The sequence below is a fragment of the Mus pahari genome, chromosome 7, assembly GCF_900095145.1.
Source record: "Mus pahari chromosome 7, PAHARI_EIJ_v1.1, whole genome shotgun sequence".
Taxonomy (NCBI): domain Eukaryota; kingdom Metazoa; phylum Chordata; class Mammalia; order Rodentia; family Muridae; genus Mus; species Mus pahari.
Window position 1 is genome coordinate 69,674,303 of NC_034596.1, and position 25,346 is coordinate 69,699,648.

General features: G+C 40.5%; 1 protein-coding gene across 2 annotated transcripts in view; it reads left to right on the plus strand.

Moving 5' to 3' along the window:
• The window catches only part of Syt16 (synaptotagmin 16), a 255,859-nt gene that overhangs the window by 213,272 nt on the left and 17,241 nt on the right, over nucleotides 1-25,346 (plus strand). The window contains exons 4-6 of one of the 2 annotated variants that reach the window (XM_021201939.2): nucleotides 2,005-2,258; nucleotides 9,594-10,034; nucleotides 12,977-13,166. In XM_021201939.2, the coding sequence (XP_021057598.1) occupies nucleotides 2,005-2,258; nucleotides 9,594-10,034; nucleotides 12,977-13,166 (885 nt within the window). Of the gene's footprint in view, nucleotides 1-2,004; nucleotides 2,259-4,031; nucleotides 4,282-9,593; nucleotides 10,035-12,976; nucleotides 13,167-25,346 lie in introns of those variants that run through there. The other variant, XM_029541149.1, reaches the window with a different exon arrangement.

The following is a 25,346-nucleotide window of genomic DNA, read 5'->3' on the forward strand; positions in this document are numbered from 1 at the left end:
TATAAGTAAGGCTGCTATGAACATAGTGGAGCATGTATTCTTATTACAAGTTGGAACATCTTCTGGGTACATGCCCAGGAGAGTAATTTCTGGATCTTCTGGTAGTAGTATATCCAATTTTCTGAGGAACTGCCAGGCTGATTTCCAGAGTGGTTGTACCAGCTTGAAATCCCACAAACAATGGAGGAGTGTTCCTCTTTTTCCATATCCTCGCCAGCATCTGCTGTCACCTGAATTTTTAATCTTAGCCATTCTGACTGGTGTGAGGTGGAATCTCAGGGTTGTTTTGATTTACATTTCCCTGATGATTAAGGATGTTGAACATTTTTTCAGGTATTTCTCAACCATTCGGTATTTCTCAGTTGAGAATTCTTTGTTTAGTTCTGTACCCCATTTTTTAACAGGATTATTTGATTTTCTGGAGTCCATTTTCTTGAGTTCTTTTTATATATTGGATATTAGTCCCCTATCTGATTTAGAATTGGTAAAGATCCTCTCCCAATCCATTGGTGGCCTTTTTGTCTAATTGACAGTGTCTTTTGCCTTACAGAAGCTTTGCAGTTTTATGAGGTTCCATTTGTTGATTCTCAATCTTACAGCACAAGCCATTGCTGTTCTGTTCAGGTATTTTTTCCCCCTGTGTCCATATCTTTGAGGTTTTCCTCCACTTTCTCCTCTATAAGTTTCAGTGTCTCTGGTTTTATGTGGAGTTCCTTGATCCAATTAGACTTGAGTTTTGTACAAGGAGATAAGAATGGATCAATTCACATTCTTCTACATGNTAACTGCCAGTTATGCCAGCACCATTTGTTGAAAATGCTGTCTTTTTTCCACTGGATGGTTTTAGCTCCTTTGTCAAAGATCAAATAACTATAGGTGTGTGGCTTTATTTCTGGGTCTTCAATCTATTTCATTGATCTACCTGTGTGTTGCTGTACCAGTACCATGCAGTTTTTAATCACAACTGCTGTGTAGTACAGCTTGAGGTCAGGCATGGTGATTCCACCAGAGGTTCTTTTATTGTTGAGAATAGTTTTTGCTATCCTACATTTTTTTATTATTCCAGATGAATTTGCAAATTGCACTTTCTAACTCTGTGAAGAATTGAGTTGGAATTTTGATGGGGATTGCATTGAATCTGTAGATTGGTTTGGGCAAGAAAGCCATTTTTACTATGTAAATCCTGCCAATCCATGAGTATGGNNGATCTTTCCATTTTCTGAGATCTTCGATTTCTTTCTTCAGAGACTTGAAGTTCTTATCATATAGATCTTTCACTTCCTTAGTTAGAGTCACACCAAGGTATTTTATATTATTTGTGATTATTGTGAAGGGTGTTGTTTCCCTAATTTCTTTCTCAACCTGTTTATCCTTTGTGTAAAGAAAGGCCACTGATTTGTTTGAGTTAACTTTATATCCAGGTACTTCACTGAAGCTGTTTATCAAGTTTAGGAGTTCCCCAATGGAAGTTTTAGGGTCACTTATATATACTATTATATCATCTGCAAATAGTGATATTTTGACTTCTTCCTTTCCAATCCATATCCCCTTGATCTCCTTTTGTTGTCAAATTGCTCTGGCTAGGACTTCAAGTACTATATTGAATAGGTAGGAAGAAAAATCAGGGACTAGACAAGTCCCTGATTTTAGTGAGATTGCTTCTGGCTTCCCTCCATTTAGTTTGATGTTGGCTTCGTTCTTTTCAAAATACATTTTTTGGTTTTTTTTGTTTTTGTTTTTGTTTTTTTTTTTACTCTGTAGCCTAGGCTGTCCTCAAGGACATGATCCTTGCCTATGTTATCGCACATAATGAATCAGTGTTCTTTTTGACTATAGGGGCAAAGTGTATCCATCATGTGGGTGATATTGTTTTTGAAGATGTTATTGTTATACATTTTTCTCCTGTGATCTTGATTGTTGTGTCTGCAATTGTTCAATTTTTTCTAGACCAAAAGTTATGAAAATATAATCCATTTGAAATATTTTTTTTTACTTCAAATTTAGATTTGGATGGAACCAGCCAACTCAGTTATTCTGAGATTCTGTCTTATGAAGACCGCCCCATTTCCATTCTCCCACAATCCCCTTGTGAGAGCAGGAACGCCAGGTACCATGGCCCTTGTCGTCCAGAGATGGGCATGGTCCGAAGCCTCGGCCGTCCTTGTGCAGATGGCGTCCTGGAGACGGAGATGGCTTTTGTGAGTCGGGGCTTTGAAGATTCCTATGCCACCCACAGCTCCTCTCTGTGGAGTCCAGAGGCAAGTTGCTGTCTCTTCTTCATTTTAGTACCATCCACTCATTCATCTCCTCTGCTTCCCTTACCAGATTTCTCCAAAAAGGAAGTACTGTTTGATCTAAAACAACAACAACAACAACAACAACAACAACAACAACAACACACACACACACACACACACACAACCTTGCAATAAAAGAATCACAAATACATTCTTTCACAATGGAAGCGGCAGAAGCATGCAGTGGGAAAAGTGAAGAGCTACCGAGGAATATTCTCGTATTCTCTAGACCTTTGGAGAGCTTGGTTGCTTTCCTTCATGGAAAAGTGAATTCTATTTTATGTCACCCCAGATCCTGCACTATGTTTGCTAAAATAAGAATTTTTGGAGAATTTAACTAAAGTGAAGACATGCCAAGGGTTTGGAGCTATCAGCTTTGAATTGAGTTAAAGGTGTGGGAGGCAGCACCAACAGTAACGTATTCTGGTCATTGATGCTGCTTTTTGTAATAAACATTCGATGAAAGATGCAGCTTATGAACTCGTCTTTCAATTAAAGCTTGTCCTTAATATATCGGGCTATCTGTGATAATGATGGCAGCCATAATGGAGAGGGACACCAGCTACTTCAGTCTAGGGTTTTACAAGCATTGCTTTATCACACAGGCACCTCTGATTTTTCTTTGTGAGTTCCACCCTTCTAAAATGATGCCCCAACATTCCAGGTGTTAACTGGAAATCAACTTAGTCGAAATTACTAATGAATATTCAATATTTATATGACTTCAACATAATGTGCAGAGATAGAACTAGAGAATGAGTTGATTTCTATAACCAGAGGAAATCAGTGGGGTGAATCTCTTCAGAAGCACCCAGAGGTCACACATGCTAAATGCTTAAAGAAATTCAAAAGAAAGCTGTAGAAATTCATGATCCCAGGCCTTGCTGTTTTCCAGTTAGTGGGGGAGCTGCAGGACATGTGTAAGAAGCCCTGTGCACGCACACATTCATATATGTGCTGGTGCCTCTATGATGGTGCTTTTACTGAGAACCAGAAATAGAAACTCAGATACCTGGTTTATGTCCTTCACACACAGGTATCCAAAGCTCCTAACTGTCACCAGTTTTGTGTGTGTGTGTGTGTGTGTGTGTGTGCGTGTGTGTGTGTGTGTGAGAGAGAGAGAGAGAGAGAGAGAGAGAGAGAGAGAGAGAAGAGGTCTGCATTGCCATGGTGTTAGTGCTCAGAGGTGAATCAAATCCCACACAANTTATATATACTATTATATCATCTGCAAATAGTGATATTTTGACTTCTTCCTTTCCAATCCATATCCCCTTGATCTCCTTTTGTTGTCAAATTGCTCTGGCTAGGACTTCAAGTACTATATTGAATAGGTAGGAAGAAAAATCAGGGACTAGACAAGTCCCTGATTTTAGTGAGATTGCTTCTGGCTTCCCTCCATTTAGTTTGATGTTGGCTTCGTTCTTTTCAAAATACATTTTTTGGTTTTTTTTGTTTTTGTTTTTGTTTTTTTTTTTACTCTGTAGCCTAGGCTGTCCTCAAGGACATGATCCTTGCCTATGTTATCGCACATAATGAATCAGTGTTCTTTTTGACTATAGGGGCAAAGTGTATCCATCATGTGGGTGATATTGTTTTTGAAGATGTTATTGTTATACATTTTTCTCCTGTGATCTTGATTGTTGTGTCTGCAATTGTTCAATTTTTTCTAGACCAAAAGTTATGAAAATATAATCCATTTGAAATATTTTTTTTTACTTCAAATTTAGATTTGGATGGAACCAGCCAACTCAGTTATTCTGAGATTCTGTCTTATGAAGACCGCCCCATTTCCATTCTCCCACAATCCCCTTGTGAGAGCAGGAACGCCAGGTACCATGGCCCTTGTCGTCCAGAGATGGGCATGGTCCGAAGCCTCGGCCGTCCTTGTGCAGATGGCGTCCTGGAGACGGAGATGGCTTTTGTGAGTCGGGGCTTTGAAGATTCCTATGCCACCCACAGCTCCTCTCTGTGGAGTCCAGAGGCAAGTTGCTGTCTCTTCTTCATTTTAGTACCATCCACTCATTCATCTCCTCTGCTTCCCTTACCAGATTTCTCCAAAAAGGAAGTACTGTTTGATCTAAAACAACAACAACAACAACAACAACAACAACAACAACAACACACACACACACACACACACACAACCTTGCAATAAAAGAATCACAAATACATTCTTTCACAATGGAAGCGGCAGAAGCATGCAGTGGGAAAAGTGAAGAGCTACCGAGGAATATTCTCGTATTCTCTAGACCTTTGGAGAGCTTGGTTGCTTTCCTTCATGGAAAAGTGAATTCTATTTTATGTCACCCCAGATCCTGCACTATGTTTGCTAAAATAAGAATTTTTGGAGAATTTAACTAAAGTGAAGACATGCCAAGGGTTTGGAGCTATCAGCTTTGAATTGAGTTAAAGGTGTGGGAGGCAGCACCAACAGTAACGTATTCTGGTCATTGATGCTGCTTTTTGTAATAAACATTCGATGAAAGATGCAGCTTATGAACTCGTCTTTCAATTAAAGCTTGTCCTTAATATATCGGGCTATCTGTGATAATGATGGCAGCCATAATGGAGAGGGACACCAGCTACTTCAGTCTAGGGTTTTACAAGCATTGCTTTATCACACAGGCACCTCTGATTTTTCTTTGTGAGTTCCACCCTTCTAAAATGATGCCCCAACATTCCAGGTGTTAACTGGAAATCAACTTAGTCGAAATTACTAATGAATATTCAATATTTATATGACTTCAACATAATGTGCAGAGATAGAACTAGAGAATGAGTTGATTTCTATAACCAGAGGAAATCAGTGGGGTGAATCTCTTCAGAAGCACCCAGAGGTCACACATGCTAAATGCTTAAAGAAATTCAAAAGAAAGCTGTAGAAATTCATGATCCCAGGCCTTGCTGTTTTCCAGTTAGTGGGGGAGCTGCAGGACATGTGTAAGAAGCCCTGTGCACGCACACATTCATATATGTGCTGGTGCCTCTATGATGGTGCTTTTACTGAGAACCAGAAATAGAAACTCAGATACCTGGTTTATGTCCTTCACACACAGGTATCCAAAGCTCCTAACTGTCACCAGTTTTGTGTGTGTGTGTGTGTGTGTGTGTGTGTGTGTGTGTGTGTGAGAGAGAGAGAGAGAGAGAGAGAGAGAGAGAGAGAGAGAGAGAGAGAGAGAGAGAGAAGAGGTCTGCATTGCCATGGTGTTAGTGCTCAGAGGTGAATCAAATCCCACACAATGTTTAAAAATGTTCCCTTTGTCTCCCTCACTGTAAAAAACAAAACACAGCTATTTACCTGCCTGTTGATAACTCTGTCTCCCTGATAATTGTGCCATTAGGTTTGGGCTTGCCTGTTCCACGGAACCTCCCATTTCCCTGCCTCCTGGTGCTTTAATAGACGACTTATGCAGTGGGTACTGAATGTTCTCAGACTCCAAAAATACCCAGACAGCTCCATGTGCACCATTCAACCTCCTATCTATTTTGAGACAAAAACTGTAATTTGGTGCTCCTACTGTAGAACTTCAGATAGAGCTCAAGCAGTTCCCGTAACTGCCTGCCCTGCAGGCGTAGCTCCACTCTTAAGCATTGATTTATTTGTCTCTTAGCAGTGTTAAGAACCCCGTCTTCCCTGGTGGATCTGGCATCCAGAACGTATTGTGGATCCATTTACTTTGGGCCACAAGATGACATCAACACTATCTTACTAAAACAGAAAGGCTTTTCAGTTTGACAGAAAATCTTTAAATGTAACATGGGTTTTGACAGTTTGATGCAAGCATTTCCACCTTAAAGGGGAAAATCAGGACAAGGGAGCTCAAGGAGTCTTTTATTTTGTCTCTGAAGGAAAAGGACTCATGCAGACTGACTACCTGCTATGATCATGGATTTTCCAGTTTACCCTCAGCTGGCAGGGACCATTGACTTTCTCCTGCAGACCTGGGACTTGGTGGGAGAAATAATGGGAAGGTGGCTGGAAATTTAAACCACACAGAGAGACAGATGTCCCACTTTCCCTCTCTGCTTTCCACTGATTAATTGGTTGGCCTTGAGAAGTTAATTAAAATCTGCCAAATGGGGATAAGAATGAAGAGAGTTTTACCTTGCAGGAAGGTCAAACAGATTAGCAGTATTAACAGTACCCGTACAAGGAGCCCCTTTGGTGGCCTGGTGATAGGTAACGTGTTGAAATAATTAATTGCTATGAAAATACAAACCTTCACAAATCTCTGTCTCAAATCAACCCAGGTCGAGGCTGCAAAGCCCACTTTTCATGAGCAACAGCTGGGGTTGGCACTTCAGGAGCCCAGCTGCTGCCCAGAGCTGGTCTTGGCCCGATCTTCTCAGAGCAATTGCAGTAGCTCTGCCCGGGACTTCCCAGAAGCCTGAGGGTGCAGCAAGCACTTACCTGAATAGGTAGCTGATGGACATGTGGGAGAGCCTAATTACCAGGCACAGTGTTTTTAGCCTTGGCATTGAAGTAGATGATAAAGCTACTGACTCCTACCTAATATTAAGAGCAGAGACCTGAAAGAGAATGAATTTACAGTACTGCCATCCAACTTCCGTCCCTACCGACTCCCATCTTTCTCTCATATGCCCACTAAGCACAGAAGCATCTACGGTGAAAGGGTTGGCCAAGAGAAGTAGGTCATGTGGTTTAACACAAGTTTGGGATTTTTGACGGCTTAATGTCTGCTCTTAGGCTGCTGGAGTAAAAATCTTGAATGATTCTGGCCTGGCATATAGACCCTCCTATTGGAAGGGTATTAATTACATAGCCCATTTTTCACTTTAGTTTCCCTTCCCATGAAATAATGATGTTAAAAAATACTGACTCATTAAGCAGAAATAAGTATTACAAAGCACAGGATTTCTTAGTTGGGTTCCCTAGTAAGAGCTGAAGATGAAGACTTCTGTTTCCTCCTTTGCTAGTGAGCACATTCTCAATGAAGGGTGCGGGAATGAGGGAGGGAAGAAGAGAGGCCATGGATGAGAATCTGCCCTTGAGTTGGCCACCACCCAGTAGGACCAATTAATCGTTTTATCCTGTGGCTCATACTCCAAGAGATTATTATTTGCTCTAAGTTCATCTTGCCAAAGGGAGAAAGCATATTGCCTAGGGTATGAATGACGGTGCACGCTCTGCCCTTTCCAAACATAGGTGGGAAGCAGAATATTTTCTAAGCTTTGGTACCCATGGATCAATGATGAGAGCTGAGCCTTATATTTTATGAGCAGAAGGTAAGAGATTCTTTTAGAGGAAATGAAGCCAAGAGGATCCTAAGTGTGCCAGAGCAGACTTGATATGGCACCTGACATTAAGAACAACTTAAAAGATGCTAGCTAGTGTGACTTCCATCTAGGCGAGCCGTGTAGATGATCAAGAGCAGGCTAAAATAGATGGGAGTTTTAAGGGGAGACAGGAGCTTAAGAAAAGATTCTGCCTTGGTTTTTCAGTTAGCTGAATTCCTTGGAGGCTTGTTTCTAATATTATATATACACTAGTCAGTTGTATTCAGAAGTCTCTATAGCAACCAGTTTTATCACTTGAAACGAAGTACCTCTGAATAGAAATGCTCATGCATGATTGCGTGCACAGGGAAGAGGATGGAGGGAGCTTCCCTTATGTTATAAGAAAGCTGAATTTTCTTGGCAGACTAATTTGAATCTTAAAAGGGAAGGGCATTTATTAGATGTCTCCTATGTGTCAAGACTTCTACTTTGCACAGCCTCCCTATGGAGTGGGTATCACCCTTATTTTACTATTGAAGAAAGAAAATGGAAAGTATGAAATCATGTTCCCAGTGTTATAGAGCTGACAAGAAGTAGCAGCCATGGCTTCTGAAGAACATTTGATTCCACGGCACCATCTACTTCCCCTATGACTCCCTGGGAAAGTCTCACTGATAAATGCACAAGTATTTTGTTGTAGTTTTGAAGTAATCTCTGAACTGGAGTCTAGTTCTATAGATAAAGAATGGATTTACATTAGCAAGGGTTCACCATGAGACCCTTTTTGTTAGGAAAGACTCAGGCCTTCAGGGAAAAGTTAAACATTATATTTACATTATTAGTAATCTGTTGGTGTGGTGGTCATTACAGTAAAATGATGTGCAGTTTATGTTTCCCAGTAAGGACAATAGACCAGAGTAATTTGTAAATAAGTAGATTGATAGCCAAGGGTGACATTCCATAAACAGATAGGCATACATGAAATGATGCAGCTCTGTACCAAAGTTAGGAATAATCAAGGGGTCTGGTTGAAGACAGATTTTCATCTTGACTAAAACCTCACAACCCTACTCATTCTCTCTTTCCAAAACCAGGCTTTCACATTTATTTCACTCATTCATCAAATACACACATACATGTGTACATGCCCATAGATGTCACATATGCATATGCAGAGATTAAGACACAAAGAAAACAGTAAAACACGAAAATAGGCAATCTACCTAGAGTCTGGAAAAGTTTATTGTATTGCCTGGCTACATTTCTGTAGCTTTGCAACCTGACTCTTTCAAACAGGCATATACTAACATGCACTTCCCAGTTTGGCCAGGGCTCAAAACCTTAGCCAATGGTAGACCTATGATTTTAACCCACGTATTCTGGCTGCAGCGGGACTTTTTGCTAATTGGCTGCTATGAATGATCTCTTTAGACTTTACTTTGAATGACCTCCCTTGCCTTGCCTTTCTGCAGCCAACATCTCTGGCAAGTGTCACAGAAGTGCGGAGTCTCTGCCCCAACCCCTGACTTAATGAGAATCCTTGAGTGACTCGGGTGGCCACTAGGTTGGAGAAGCTCAGCCGTTAGTCTTTTCTCCCAGGAAGTTTGGGACTTTTGCCTATAGGAAAGTTCTGATTTGTGGACAACAGGTTTAGGCTCAGCGATTACTCCTGGGTACCCCAAAGTTGCCTCTTGGCATTTACATAGTTGATAGTTGGCTTAATTAATGACACCATGTCTCAGTTGGTTTAAGTCATAGTGGACAATTGTACTTTTCACGAGACAGTACAAATTCCTGCACTTTGAAAGACATAAGTGCTTCATTTATTCACTTAAAAAAATTCTCAAAAGCTTGCCTGATACCAGGCACTGTGACCTCCAAGAACTCGCAGTCTGTTGGAGAGAACTTAGTAAACAGACCTTCCTAACACAGAGGATCATATGTTGGCAGTCAGAAAGCTTGGGAGCCAAGAAAGCACCAAGGGGCAGCAACCTGTCATTGTGTCATAAGCCACTGTCATTTCCAGTCTTCACTTTTCCCCTCTGCTTGTAACAGGAGCAGGATGGCACCAGTCTGCAGGTACCACCCAGGCTTTCGGAACCTATCTCAAAATGCGGTGACCTCGATGTCATCTTTGAATATAGAGCTGTAACCCAGAAGCTCACTGTGACCATTGTGAGAGCACAGGGTCTCCCAGATAAGGACCGAAGTGGTGTCAACTCCTGGCAAGTTCACATAGTGCTGCTGCCCAGCAAGAAACAGAGGGGTAAGACCAACATACAGAGAGGGCCCAACCCTGTCTTCAAGGACAAGGTGACCTTCACCAAGCTGGAGCCCAGAGATGTGGCTTCCTGTGCTGTCCGCTTCCGCCTCTATGCTGCCCGTAAGATGACCCGAGAGAGAATGATGGGAGAGAAGCTGTTCTGTCTCAGCCACTTGCACCCAGAAGGGGAAATGAAAGTGACTCTGGTTCTGGAGCCAAGAAGTAATCTGAGCGTGAGTATATTAAATGGTGCTGCTAATGACGCGGTGTGTTCAAAGACCCGGGATTGTCAGCCCTTGATTTACAACATTCAGCTTGTGAATTCACAGACGTTAATTTAATTTTCCATTTGGCTCTCCTCATCCATATAAGCCACGGTTTGCACTTCATGGACAGTGGGTCTTTCCAGCCTGTCATCCTGATAAGTTGATGGATGTGTTTTCCACCCATTTTAGGAAATGGCAGTGGCAATGTGGGGGGGGGGGGATGGCAGGACCTGGGGAGGTGGCTGAGCATCCGTTCCCCCCCCCTTCCATCCCCCCCCGCCCCCACCAGTATGCATTAGGATGATTCGTAGACATGATACTTTTGTTGTTGTTGTTTTCTTGAAACAAGAATCTTACTACATAGCTCAGGCTGGCCTTAAGCTCATTCTGTAACCCAGAATGCCCTCCAACACATAATCCCCTTACCTGGGCTTCTCAAGTGCAGGGATTGCAGGGGGCTATTTCTGAACTTTCAAGGCAAGGATCTTAGCAAGGACTTGGAACCATCCTGCATTAGCAGCCCTGAATGCCTGCCATATATGGGACCTTCCAGTTTCATGGCTGTTTTCTTGCCATGCAGCTTACTCCTCTTCCTAGCCCACAGAACGTGCAGAGCTTGGAGGTCTAGGGGGTAGCCAGCCTTATCACTGCTGTAGATCATCTATCATGTAACATGAAGATCTCTTTTTATGAACATGTGTCAAAAGATCAGACAGCTATGGGTTCGTCAACCAATCAATCATTCCTTGGAGATGCATCCTGTCATGGACTGTGGAGGTCAAATGGCTACCTGAGCAAGCAGACTGCTATTATTCTACAGACTAGTGATTGGGGGTGTTGATAGGCAGCCCTTGGTAAAGTTTCAGAGGCTACAGCTTGCTTAGAATGACCAGGAGAAGGCTTTTTGAGATGACGAAGGAAAAAACAAACAAACAAAAAAACCCCACATAGCTCAAGCAATAGAGAACAAGACTGGTGACATGTGTGGGTGGATAGCCAAGACAAAGGGAGGGCACACACAGCCATGGAGGAAGACAAAGACATGTTCCAAAAAGGTCTATCCACCTGAAGTTCTAATTCCGCCTAAACATCTTCATACTGTAAATCCTGATTTTTGCTCTCTAAATCGATGCCACCTGCTGTCTCCCCAGACCTGCCTGCTGGCAAGCTCATCTTTCCCGTTGCTAGCTCCAAAATTGTAGAATTCACCCATGACCTCTGTTTGCCAGCTGAAAACTGTGAATTCTCTTTAGATAGAAGCAAATCACAGCTCTCTGGTAGGTTAGTGGAATGGTCCCCTGCTGATGACCTCTAAGCTTCTACCATTTTCTGACACAAGGGTTAGAATGAGCTCAAGAAGGCACAAACCCGCTTGTGTCTCACATCTTCATAAATTCTTTCTTTTCATGAAATCATAAAGAACAGAATTCAGAGAAGAGTCAAAAAGAAGCCCTGCAGTGTGAAGCCCAGGAATGAGTGTAGCCACATCCTTTCTTGTCACTGTCAGCCCTGGGCTCTGTACTGAGGGCACGGGCTGAATGGGGAGAAGGAGCCATCATGAAGGAATGTTGATGGAGGAAAATACTTCATTTATCAGCTACTGTTGAATATGATTATATACCATATATACATCTATGTGTTATGGACTAAGTGATGGATACAGATTAAGAACTTTGAGACTTGAATACATTTTATCTCCGCTCCCCCCAAAAAAGAACTTTGGTACAGGTGTGTAACAGTACTGTGAGAGGGACCACAGTAGATGTTTCTATAGAAACACAAGGATGTATGGCCTTTCTCCCAAGGATGCAAATTTTTTGTTGGTGTGTTTCTAACTTCTAGGCATCAAAGCCTGTAAGGCCCCTGTGGAGACCACTAGCTATTTTTCTTACAAATCATGGATCCGTGGAAGTTTGGGGGCTCTCAGAAAAGGATACATTCCCTTGGACATGTACAGCATTTGATTCCTTTTATTGTTTTTGCTTATTTGGATGTTGGCAAGAAGTTTTAGAAAATAATTTCTGACACAGTCAAGAAGGATTTAAGGTCAGTCCCTAACAACTGGCATCCTCTAGAGGAAGCAGTGTACTGGAGGGCTGGAGGGCCTGCAGGCCTGTTCCAGTTAGGTGGCCAATGCCACACAGGCTCCTCAGTGAGAATTGGTGACTTCCTCTCCTCTGTCCTCTCCTGATTGTGCTGGGTGCATAAGGGTGTCACTCAGAAGAGTGCACATGAATAAACAGGAGAAAAGGCTTGGGCATTCTTCTCGGGTCACCAAGATCCACAATCTGCAAATGTGATCCCCTATCAAATATCAACTAGTGAAAGTGCTCACTTCCTGTGAAATTGTTTTTCCACAGGAGGCAATATTTCCTATGTGAACTCCACTTCTTAAGCAGCAGAACTAGATACCAGGCGTTTCATATACTGACCAGTGCCTGGTGGCCATTTCTTTTATCTCTGAGACAGAACATCTTCTGTATTGCCTTTATTCATCAAGAGCACAGAGAACAGGGGCAAAACTCAGGCCTGGAGTGGGTAGGTTCACAGAAACATTCAGAAACAAATTACACAGGAGGGAATCTTGGCCTATATTAAATGTATTATTCACACTCCATGTATCTTAGGAGGTTTGATTTACACTAGCAATAACATCTTTGTCTGTTTTGTCTTTAGAGAGGAAATATTGAATGGAGCCTACTCTTGGAATAAATATGTCGGCTAGTACCATGAGCCATCTCATACATGGCTGCGCTCCCTGGCACATTGTAATTCACACTGAGTGCCCATTAGTAATCTTTGGCAGGCATTGCGACTGGGTCACAATTTCACCAAACATAATATCAGCTTTCTCTCAAAGAGAGGGATGCAGCATGGGCCAATGAATTCTTTGTGTTCTTCCCCTCCAGAGTGGAGAGTCTCCGCTCAGCCCATCTGTGGTGTCTCACAGTGACAGTGCTTCATCCACACAGTCACTGTCTCATGGAGGGGTGCCAGAGCTATTGGTGGGACTGTCCTACAATGCCACAACAGGGCGATTATCTGTGGAAATGATCAAAGGCAGCCATTTCCGCAACCTCGCTGCTAACCGAGCTCCTGGTGAGTATGTCTGCTGCTGCTCTAGCGCTGGGATCTCCAGAAGCACGCAAAAGGTCCCATCCATTCATCTTAGTTCTTCATGTTTGTGGTAAAAGATAAACTTGGTATGGCTTGGGCATGTTTTCATGAAGCAATACCTCTAGCTTTTTACAAGGTGTCTATTTAATTCGAAGAAGGCTTCCAGAGAATCTAAATATACATCAACATGTTTTAGAATGATCGGTATATTTAAACTATTTAAGGAAAAAAAGACTGTAGTCTTTTCAGAAATGTAACATGTATAGGGATTGAAATCTACCAATATTTTACAGGCCCTCAACAGTAAAGAGACAGAACTCTGACTTTGGAAGGAGGCAGAGCTGGGACTGAATTCCAGCTCAGCTCAGTTATTCCCCACCCAATCTGTTCTGATCTTATACCACCAATCTCTTCTCTGAACAGTTTTTGACCTACCTGGAAACAATATTAGCCAATACCTTCCTGATGGGAGTGTTGAGAGATTGAAATAGCTACATTTGCATGAAGGGCTTAGCAGAGTGCCTAACATACACACTGAGCACACAGAAATGTTAGCAATTGTGTAACAGTGAAGAGAATAGATCTGGAGCAATGCCAGACTGTCTCCTCAGGAAAATGACTACTTCTGAGGTCATCATTAGAAAGAAATGCTCCCATGGCTAAAGGGCAAGGTTCGGGAAGAGTTAAATAACTGCTGTTACCAGTTCTTCAATAGCCCTTCAGCCTAAGAAGTTGAACACTGAACAAAGAAATAATACTGTTAACAAAATCATGTCATATTTTTAATGATCTTAGTTACCTATAAAAGGAAGCTTTAGAAGATGCACTTCTGCTTTTTGGACCTACATCTAATCAGAGAAACATATTTTGTATCTGAAATGCTAGCTGCAAGAGAGTCAGAAACATGCTGTAGAATTATTTCTAGCCTCTCTTGAACAAGAAGGTAAACTTGAAGGTGGAGAAGTAGAGAAGAAAGAATCTGCTTACCAGGGGAACCAGAATCCCACTAAAAGGATGGTGAAATCAATACAAATGCAGACAGTCAATGATCTCTGCCTTCACATAAAAAAGCAAGATGAGGCACCAGATGAGAGTCAGCTCGACAACTGAATCTGAGAATCTGAGACTTTGATTCCACCCCCACCAGTCACTGTGCTACAATCTACCAAGCATCTGTTGTATGTGGCTATCTTGCTAGCTAAACTTTTAAACAGAAATAAGGCATGGGCTTAGTTAATAAAGCATTTGCTTCACAAATATGAACCCCTGAGACCAATCTTCATAACCCATGTGAAATGGTGGTGCACTTGTAACCTCAGCACTGGGAATGAAGATACAGGAGGATCCCATGACCTTGCTGGACAGCCAGTCTAGCTGAATTGGTGAGTTCCAGACCAGTGAGAGACCCTGTCTAAAAACGAGGTAGATGATGTTTCTGAGGATGATACCCCACCCTCCACATTAATGTACACACACATACAAGTGCACTTGAGCACATACAAATAAGCTTATGCTTCTCAACACACATGCATTAATAAAACTGTGTTAAAGTCAGCAGAGAAAGCCCCAGAACTCTTGGCAATAAATTAGACCAGAAGGTGCACAATCCACATTCAATGTCACCCTTCAGGCAGGAGAGAGCTATTTAGAATGTACAATAGGCACTGATTATTAATTGCACAGCTAGAGGCTCTTTGATAGAGCCAGAGATCCAGCTTTTCTTTCCATAGCAGCCTAGTACTTGTTAAGATCCTGATTTAAGACTCCTCCCCCAGAGTGTCTGCCAATGTCCTGTCCTCTGTTGTTGAAATTTGATAATATCTGAACAATGTTTGAGTTATGTGATGGAGATGTGAAAAGTGACAACACTGTGGGCCACAGATATGCCCTGATTGAGTCCAAGTTAGGAAGCTCATGTTGTGTGCTGGATAATGCAAGGGATGTGCAGCATGGGCAGTGATTGAGAAAAAATCATCTAGAAGTTAATAAGCCACACTGTAAATTCATGTTCTCCTACTTACCAGCTGTGAATTACTAAGCCATCCTGAATCTGTTTCTTCATCTGCAAATAATATGTCTTGTAGGTAGGGATAATACATATGGAGTTGTGGTATTGAAAGTTATATCACTGTGTCTTTATATAATTCTATTTTTAAAAATGTGCCCAAAGAAGAAATTATTCTAACAATAATTTAAACCTGCATCAGCCAAAAGGGTAAGTCTTAACTTGAAAATGGATTTAAGTCATAAGTTTAAGTCTGTGTACATGAACATAGGGTTAATCATAGACATAGGAACACAACTTAACCTTGACTATGGCTGGCATGCTTCATCTCTGAGACAAAAGTATTAGAAAGCAATGCTTTTGTGAGACTCTTAATTAAAACTGAAACCAAGCAATGGAAACAAACGTTTTTTGGTCTATGTGAAATGCTGGTAGTTGAGGAAAAGCCCATTAGGAAGGGGTGAAAAGGTAGAAAGCTCCTTTGTGTAGCTCTGCAAAGGGATCTCCTGGAACTTCCAAGGGCCCAAGAGACTGAAAGCGTTAGCTCTGCACTGTGGCATGAACACTACATTGACAGCTATCAGCTAAGTGCAGGGTCTAGTTTTGGTGTTATTAGGTAACTGAGCAGAGTTGGGACAAGCGGAGGAGAAGGATGGGAGCCAGTTGATAAATCAGCTGTTGGTGAGAACAGGGTAGGAAAGATGCTGGGTGTACTGCTGGGGAAGACATCCAGCAATTCCTAGCTTGTGTTAGTGGACACCCGAGGGACTTCTTACTAGGGGAGAGGCATATCTGAGAAATGAACAGGAGCAAGGGTTATAAGTATTGCCCTTGAGACTCTCAGCTCAGGTGACTCCACCTATTCTGTCAAAAGGGCACATCAGCCCTGCCTTGCAGGTGATTGTAATTATGACACTGTGGTGCCTGGGCAAGTATGAAGGAGAGGAAATCTTTGGGGACTTTTCTTCTCTGGAATATTGCTAAGGTTTTACAGCTTGCTAGAAAAGAGAGAAAGAGTGAGATTTAGAAGTGAGACTCTCTTGCCTTATGATGTATCATAAAACAAAAGAACTTTGGACTTGACAGTTAAACCCAATCAGAAAATTTCTGTGGTGTCTTAAGTTTTTCTCCCTTAGCAAAATAAGCAATTTAGAAAAAGATAAGCCTGGCAGTGGTGGCAGAGCTTGAGAGGCAGAGGCAGGTGGATCTCTATGAGTTTGAGGCCAACCTGGTCTATTGACATCCAAGAATAGCCATCACAGTGATATAGGCTGAAAGCAGCCACTTTGGCCTCCTGGAAGTTCCTTATCTAATTTGGCATGCTCTAACATTTTGGTAGTTCCTTTCTTAGCTTCAACCCCAAGCCCCACACCCCCAAATTGATAAGTGTGTACAATAATTTCACTGTTCGTAGATACTGTAATTGCTGCTAAGGTGGTATAGGCTGGCCTACAATTCTTCTAGTGGCAAAGGAGAGTCCAGGTTCACAGTTGAGAACAGTTGAGACATAGGATCTGGCGTCTGGCAGCTCTCTGAAATTCCCATGTGCTTTACAAATGTTTTTGCCTAAGTCATCAATTGGAAACATTTGATTGGCGCTTAAATTTGGTTTCCTGGAAAAGCAACTTACTTGAGCTTAGCAGTTCCCCTCTGTTGTTAACCTAGGCCTCCTACCCCGTTACTGCTTAGCCTGCACATTTGATTGAACCTCTCTGAATTTTATTTCCTTCCTTGTGAAATAAGATTGACAAAGGACTTCCACAGACACACATCTTTTGAAGAAGTCAGCCATTATGTTGCAACTTCTCTTTCTCCATCTCTGCTTTGCCTTCATTGATAGTGCGTTTCTGCACTGTGTATATATGTGTGTATAGACACATATAATGGTTCTTGTCAAAAGCTATCATTAAGATGTCCCCTCCAGTTAAAACCAGCAAGTTCCCCAGCTTCTCGGCATGCTCATGATTAGTCACACGTGATAATTACCACCTAAATGATAATGCTTAACAGCAGCAGTGTGTTAACCTTGTTAGGCAGTCACAATAGCAGAGGAGAGGAAAGAAAAACAGAAAAGCAAATCAGAACTGCTGCTTGTTTGCTGTGAGGAGTAAGTAAAAGGCAATAGTACCGTATACAAATGGAGCACAGGAGAAGGAGTCAACAAACATGGACAGGCATGGGACATGGGCCTTCTTTTAGAACCATTCCAGTTAAACAGTGTTTTAGTAGCCACTGTGTACTTGTAATAATGGTCATTCATTCATTCATTTATTCATCTGTTCACTTACTATCTATCTGTTTATCTATCTTTGTATGTATATATGTATGTATGTATGTATGTATGTATGTATGTATGTATGTATCTATCTATCTATCTATCTATCTATCTATCTATCTATCTATCTGGTTTTGGTTTTTCAAGACAGGATTTCTGTGTGTAGCACTGGCTATCCTGGAACTCACTCTGTAGACCAGGCTGGCCTCAGAGATTCGTCTGCTTCAGTCCTGAGTTCTGGGACTGAAGGCTTCTGCACCTCCACCCAGCTTAATGGTCAGTTCTTATGAAGATTGAGATGTGGCTCTAATGTACCATGTCACACATATGTGTAATTTTTCTTTTTCTAGAAAATCCACTTAGACAATAATCAAAGTCAGAAATGATTAAAAGTGAATTGGAGAAGGATTAAGCTGGTAGAATGTTTGCCCAGCATGCACAGAGTCCTGAGTTTAGTCCTCTGGGTAGCATTAATCAGGAATGGTGGAGTGTACACTTGGGTGGAGATGATCCTCTGTCATACGCATGGCAGGTTCAGACCAGCCAGAGATACATGAGCTTCATCTAAAGAAAAAAATCTTAAAAGCAGTAGGAAAAAAAGACAGCATGGTTTGTCCACTATATCTGAATGAAGACATCTTAAACCCCTGGTAACTGATCAAAGGATGAGGGTACATTAACTGAAGTGATGCACTTCTCAACCACAGAGCCAATGCTAAAGCCTCAAAGGTAACTACTCAACATGTCAGCTTGTTCTTTGAACAGAGAAAGAAATGGACATTTGACTTGAAAGTTGAAAGGGTTTAATCATTGAAAGAATAGTAAAGTAATATATGTTGGGAAGAAAGAAAGAGAAATTAGAAGGATGGAATGGATTCAGGAAGGAATTGACAAATCTGTAAGTGAGTGTAAGCCTGCTAGATTGTGTTAGGAGCAGTAGTAAACATGACCGGTGTTTGGACTCAGACAAAGAGTGGAGTCTAAATCTGTGCAGATGCAACATCAAGGATTGGAAAGAGAGCTAGAAATCAAACAATTCTAAGGTATTCATTTGCTTAAGAGATAATCAGATATGCTCAATTTTTTGACAAAGATGTTAAGACTATATATGTGTGTGTGTGTGTGTGTGTGTGTGTGTGTGTGTATGTATACATATATACATATACATATTCATTTAATGGGGCTGTGAAAACTGGATGCATTCAAAAGAATGAAGTTGAATCTATATCTCACATCATAGGCAAAAGTCAACTTGCAAAGGGTCAAAGAACTTAGCATAAGGCCTAAAATGTGAAAATCTTTGAATAAAACAGCAAAATCACCACGGTGATGGGCTTGGCGATGATTTCTTACATTTGACACTAAAGGCACAGGCAGCAAAATAAACACAGATGAATGTGAAGCGAAAAGCAACAGCAAGGGCTGGCAAGATGGCTCAGTGGGCAGATGCTTGCAGGGCAAATATGAAAACCTGAGTTTGGCTCCTCAGAACCCATGTAAATTGAGATGTGGAAGCATGGGTACCTAATCCCAGTGTTCCCATGGTGATTCTTTTTAAAACAAGGTAGAAGGTGGGGACAAACACTGAACACTGCCCTGTGACTGCCACACAGTCACGCATATGAACATGTACACACACATATATACACAATCACTCATGTACACATGAAGATTAAATAAAATGTAGCAGTAGAATAATGAAGTAACCAAAATTATGGGAAATAATAATTATGTATTTGAAAAAATATTAATATCTAAAATATATATAAAATGTCTAAAACTCAATAGCAAAAATTATGGTTTTGAAATGGGTACAGGACTTGAGTACTCATCTTTCCAAAGAAGATATATATATATACCAATGGCCATCAGGAGTATGGAAATACAGTCAACATCATCAGTCACAGGAAAATGCAATATAGGCTAGAATATGGTATTACTTAATTCCTGCTAGGATAGCTGCAATCAAGAATTCCCAAGTTACAAGAGTCAGACTGGAAAAGATGAGCCCTTCTGCATTGTAGATTGATTAGCTGGAGTGGAAAATAATAAGATAACTCTTAAAAATATATTGAATTATTGTCAGATTGAGTCAGTCCTCTTGTGAACATACACAAAAGAGCTGAAAACAAAAACTTGAGATACTTTACCACCATGCTCACACTGACGTTATTCACAATTGTTAAATATGGAAGCAAAGACTTGTCCACTGGTGGATTCAAAGGTAAGTGGAACATGACAATACATAAAGTAGAACATGTTTAGCTCTGTACAAGGAAGGAACTTTTACCATGTGTCAAAACAAACTCTATTTAAACCCCGAGGACATTGCACTTCTTAAATAAACTATACAAAACTTATTGAACGATTTTGTTGACATGAGATACTTAGAGTAGTAAGAATTGTAGAGTCATGCAGTAGGGTTGATGGATAGTGCCAAGGTTGATGAAGAGAAGGATATGAGTTAGTATTGAATGTGCTTAGAATGCAAGGCTTTGAGAGGTGGAAGAGTTCCAGAGTTAGGTGGTGGCAATGGCCTCATGACCCTTCCTATTCTGTCCCATAGAGCAGTGGTTAAGATTTATTTTAATTGTATATTCATTGCAATTATAACAGGCTTCATAAAGACACTTCGATGTAAGTATGCTGTGTACCTTGGCAAACTGAGCCCACAGTCTTCTCCCATTCACCCTTCTTTATTTATTTTTTACTTTTTCATTGATTTTATTTTTAATTTTTTAACATATATAAGAAATGAATGTAAAAATCCAAATACATGGACAAACTCATGGCCAAAAACATCCTAAATGAATAAAACCATTAATAAGCCCCATTAAAATCAAGAATGGGAGAGGACTGCCCACTATCCCTACTGCTCATCCATAATGTGATTGAAGTATTAGCTGGAGCAATAAGGCAAGAGAAGGGATACAAACGGGAAAATATTAAGTCAAATTATTTTCAATTGAAGAGTATATTATCTTATATCCAATGTTAACAAAATTTGACTCAAAAATTATAGAAATTATCAATAATTTCAGCAAAGTGTTATGATGCATAATTGATTTACAAAATTTACCAGTCTTAATACACATGAGTAACAAGCATGCAGAGAAAGAGATCATGGACACACTCCTCTTCCCAGTTTCTCAAATAAAATAAAGTATTTAGGATATACATAACAAAAGAGGTTATACATAACAAAAAGTTTATACATTAAAAAAAAAAACCTCTACAGTGAAACTTTAAATGTGTGAAGAAAGAGATTAAGAAACATATTGAATTTGAAGACCTCCCAAAAATATAGCTTGTTAGAATTAACATTGTGAAAAAAGACCTTCCTACCAAAAATATTTACTGATTGAATGAAATCACAATCAACATCCTCATCTCACTCTTCACATAAGTACAAAGAAAATCCTCAATTTGATATGGAACAACAAAAGACCCAGAATGGCCAATTAGTCCTAGATAAGTGTTTATTTCTATGCATTCTGCTCATTTTAAGTGATAAATGCATCTGTCTATGACCCCAACTTTTATACATCTGTTTCTATTGAGTCAATTTTGTTTGATATTAGAATGGCTGCTCCAGCTTGTTTCTTGGGACCATTTGCTTGGAAATTTGTTTTCCAGCCTTTTACTTTGAGGTAGTGTCTGTCTTTGTCATTGAGGTGTATTTCCTACATGCAGCAAAATGCTGGGTCCTGATTATATATCCAGTCTGTTAGTCTATGTCTTTTTATTGGAGAATTGAGTCCACTGATGTTAAGAGATATTAAGGGAAAGTGATTATTACTTCCTGTTATTTTTGTTATTAGAGGTGGAATTATGTTTGTGTGACTATCTTCTTTTGGGTTTGTTGAACGATTACCTTCTTGCTTTTTCTGGGGTGTGGTTTCCCTCCTTGTGTTGGTGGTTTCCATCTATTATCCTTTGTAGGGCTAGATTTGTGGAGAGATATTGTGTACATTTGGATTTGTCATGGAATATCTTGTTTTCTCCATCTATAATAATTGAGAGTTTTGCTGGATATAGTAGCCTAGGCTGGCATTTGTGTTCTCTTAGGGTCTGTATGACATCTGCCCAGGATCTTCTGGCTTTCATAGTTTCTGGTAATAAGTCTGGTGTCATTCTGAAAGGTCTACCTGTTTACCTGTGTTTTCTTGTATCTCTTTAAGGGAATTAGTTATGTCCTTCTTAAAGTCCTCTATCATCATCATGAGAAGTGATTTTAGATTTGAGTCTTGCTTTTCCAGTGTGATAGTGTATCCAGGACTTGCTATATTGGGAGAATTGGGTTCTGATAATGCCAAGTAACCTTGATTTCTGTTGCTTATGTTTTCATGCTTGCCTCCCACCATCTGAATACCTCTAGTGCTACCTGTCCTTGCTATATCTGACTGGAGCCTGTTCTTTCTGTGATCCTGGTTGTGTCAGAACTTCTCAGAGTCCAGCTGTCTCTGTGATCCTGTGATTCTGGGATCCTGTGATCCTGAGATCCTGGGTGTGTCAGAGCTGCTGGGAGTAAAGTTGCCTCTGGGTCCCTGAGATTCTGGAGTGACCAAGCCCCTGGGATCCTGGGTATGTTAGAGTGCCTGGAAATGGATCTTCCTCTGGGTGTTGTGGGACTGGCTGCAGAGTTCGGGCCCAAGGTCTACTCAGGGGTCTGGCCTAGACCGGAAGGAACCGTGCCACTGGTTGGGCGGGGTTACTGCATCCCTGGATCCCACTGTTCCCAGATAGTCCCGGTGGTGTTGGGACCGATATGTCCTCCTCACCTCTGATCCCATCATCTGGGTGTGTTAGAGAGCCTGGGAGTGGAGCTTCCTCTGGGTGCTGTGGGACTGGTTGCCCTGTTTCCCCTTTTTACTAGACCTTTCCAATGTCTACGTTCAAGATATACACATAGAGATGTTTTCCTGATTGCAGAAAATTCAAGATCCATAAATGAAAAAAGGAGATATTTGTCTTTCTGAGTCTGGCTTGTTTTGCCTAATAGGATGATTTCCAGTTGCATCCATTTTTTCTTTCTGCAAACAGCATAATTTCATTCTTTATGGTGGTATAAAATCCATTATTTATAGATAACTTTTCCCCTTAGTTCAGCTCTTGTGAACAGTTTTACAGTAAACGTGGTATGCTTACTGAATCCAGCCCCTTCCCCTTCAGCCATATGCCTGGGTTGTATGGACAGACTATTTGTAGTGTCCATACTGATTCCCACAATGGCTGTTCCAGTTTGTATTCCTGCCAGCAGTATATAGAGGTTCTGCTCGCTCCACCCCCACCAGCCCCACAGTCTCTCTAGCATCTATTGTCTGTTTTCTCAATGACAGCCATTCTGAATGAGGTGACATGGAGTCTCAATATAGTTTTAATTTGCATCTTCCTGATGGCTAAATATGTTGAACATTTTTAATGCGCCTATCTGTCATTTGTACTTCGTCTTTTGAGCACTGCCTGCTCATTCCATTAGCTCACTTATTGATTGGGTTGTTTGGTTTCTCACTATTTCATTGAGTTCTTTGGGTATTTTAGTTACTCCTCTGTCAGATGTGTAGCTAGGAATGATTTTCTTCCATTCTGAAGTCTGCCTCTTCGTCTGGCTGTTGCCTTTGCTGTACAAAAGCGATGTGGTTTTATGGAATCCCATTTGTCAGCTCTTGGCTTTCTTTCCTGGGCTATTAAAGTCCTTTTTATGAAAGTCTCTACCTGAAACTGTATCTTGCCATGTTTTCCCCAAGCATGTGCAGAGTCTTACATTAAGGTCTTTGATCCATTTCAAGTTGACTTTTGTACAAAGTAGGGATCTAGCTTCATTCTTCCATAGATGGAGATTTCCAGCCTTTCCAGTACTGTTTGTCAGAAAGACCCGGGTTTTTTACAATATGTGTTTGGCATCTTTGTCAGCAGTCCTGTGTCTGTGGCTGCATGGTATGGTGAGAATTATTCTTTGTCCTCAGAATTGCTTTTTAAAATCTCCTAAATACTGATAAAATATGTTACAAAGACATCAGAGGGTATTATAAAGCTAGATTAATAGGTCATACAAGAATTGGCAGTTTAAACTGATGTCATGTTTTAAAAGACAATAATCAACATGGAGAACTTTGGAAGCCAAGGCATATGGAATCAGGAAGTATATGGAGATCTTCTCAGCCTTCTGATGAATTTTGCTTTTATAAGCCTAAAAATATTCTCTAAAAGTGTATTAAAATTTTGAAATTTAGGAAAATGGGAAAGTAGAACTATTAATTTTAGATAACAAATCATGGTGCATGATAAAACCCTATATATAGAATTATGAGAATAAATAAAGTTCAGTTAATTGGATATAAAATAGATAAATAATTTTACAGGTCTAGAAAATATAAAGTAAGTAGCACAAACCAAAATAGTAAAGAGAAATAAAGCATCAACTGTTACAATAAATACACAAGGATAAAATTAGCACATACAAGAATATAAGCTTATACTCCTATGTGCCTCTCTATGCCATCCATCTGCATTCTCCCTCCCCACTATCTTCTCATCTAGCTTCCTGATACAGAAGGTGAGGAAATTAACTCATTCATGTAAAAGCATGACTAATTACACCAGATGCAAATACATTTTTTACAGTTTTTGAAAAATATGATTATATCAATAGATTTTAACATAAGCATTTAATGAAATGCACAATTTATTAATGAATAAAATAACCCACAATATGTTACTGTAGATTAACCTATGATGCTGTAATGGATTAACCCTATTGTCTCAGCACCTTAACATGCTAAGTGTCTACATGCGGTCACATGCTTTCCCTTTAAGCTCCAACTAAGGACCATAGACGTTTTTTATTTAATGAGGCAGAAGTACATATTTCTCTGGGCGTGGCGTGGTGGAGAGACAGTGTAAGAGATTGTATTTGAATGAGAATAGCTAGCTATGACTAGATATGACTGAAGAGGACAGTGATGCTCATATGCCACTGTTAAAAACTTAGTCACTTTGCTTTACAGAAACTTTGAAATTTTATGAAATCCCATTTGTTGATTCTTGATCTTAGAGCATAAGCCATTGGTGTTCTGCTTAGGAATTTTCCCCCTGGGCCATGTGCTCAAGGCTCTTCCCCACTTTCTCCTCTATAAATTTCAGTGTACCTGGTTTTATGTGGAGGTCCTTGATCCACTTGGACTTGAGCTTTGTATAAGAAGATAAGAATGGGTTGATTTGCATTTTTATACATCCTGACCAACAGTTGAACCATCACCATTTGTTTAAAAATGCTGTCTTTTTTTCCACTGGATGGTTTTAGCTCCTTTGTCAAATATCAAGTGACCATATGTATGTGAGTTCATTTCTGGGTCATCAATTCTGTTCCATTGATCTTCCTGCCTGTCTCTGTACCAATACCATGTGGTTTTTATCACTATTGCTCTATAATAGAGCTTGAAGTCAGGGATGGTGATTCCCCCAGAAGTTCTAGTTTTTGCTATCCTGGGTTTTTTTTTTTTTTGTTATTCCAAATGAATTTGCAAATTGCTCTTTCTAATTCTATGAAGAATTGATTTGGAATTTTGATGGGGATTGCATTGAATCTTGATTTCAGCAAGATGGTGATTTTCACTATATTAATCCTGCCAATCCATGAGCATTGGAGATCTTTCCATCTTCTGAGATCTTCTACAATTTCTTTCTTCAGAGACTTGAAGTTCTTGTCATACAGATCTTTCACTTGCTTGGTTAGAATATTGTGAAGGATGTTGTTTCCCTAATTTATTTCCCAGCCTGTTTATCCTTTGAGTAGAGGAAGGCTACTGATTTGTTTGAGTTAATTTTATATACAGCCACTTTGCTGAAGTTATCAGGTTTAGGAGTTCTCTGGTGGAATTTT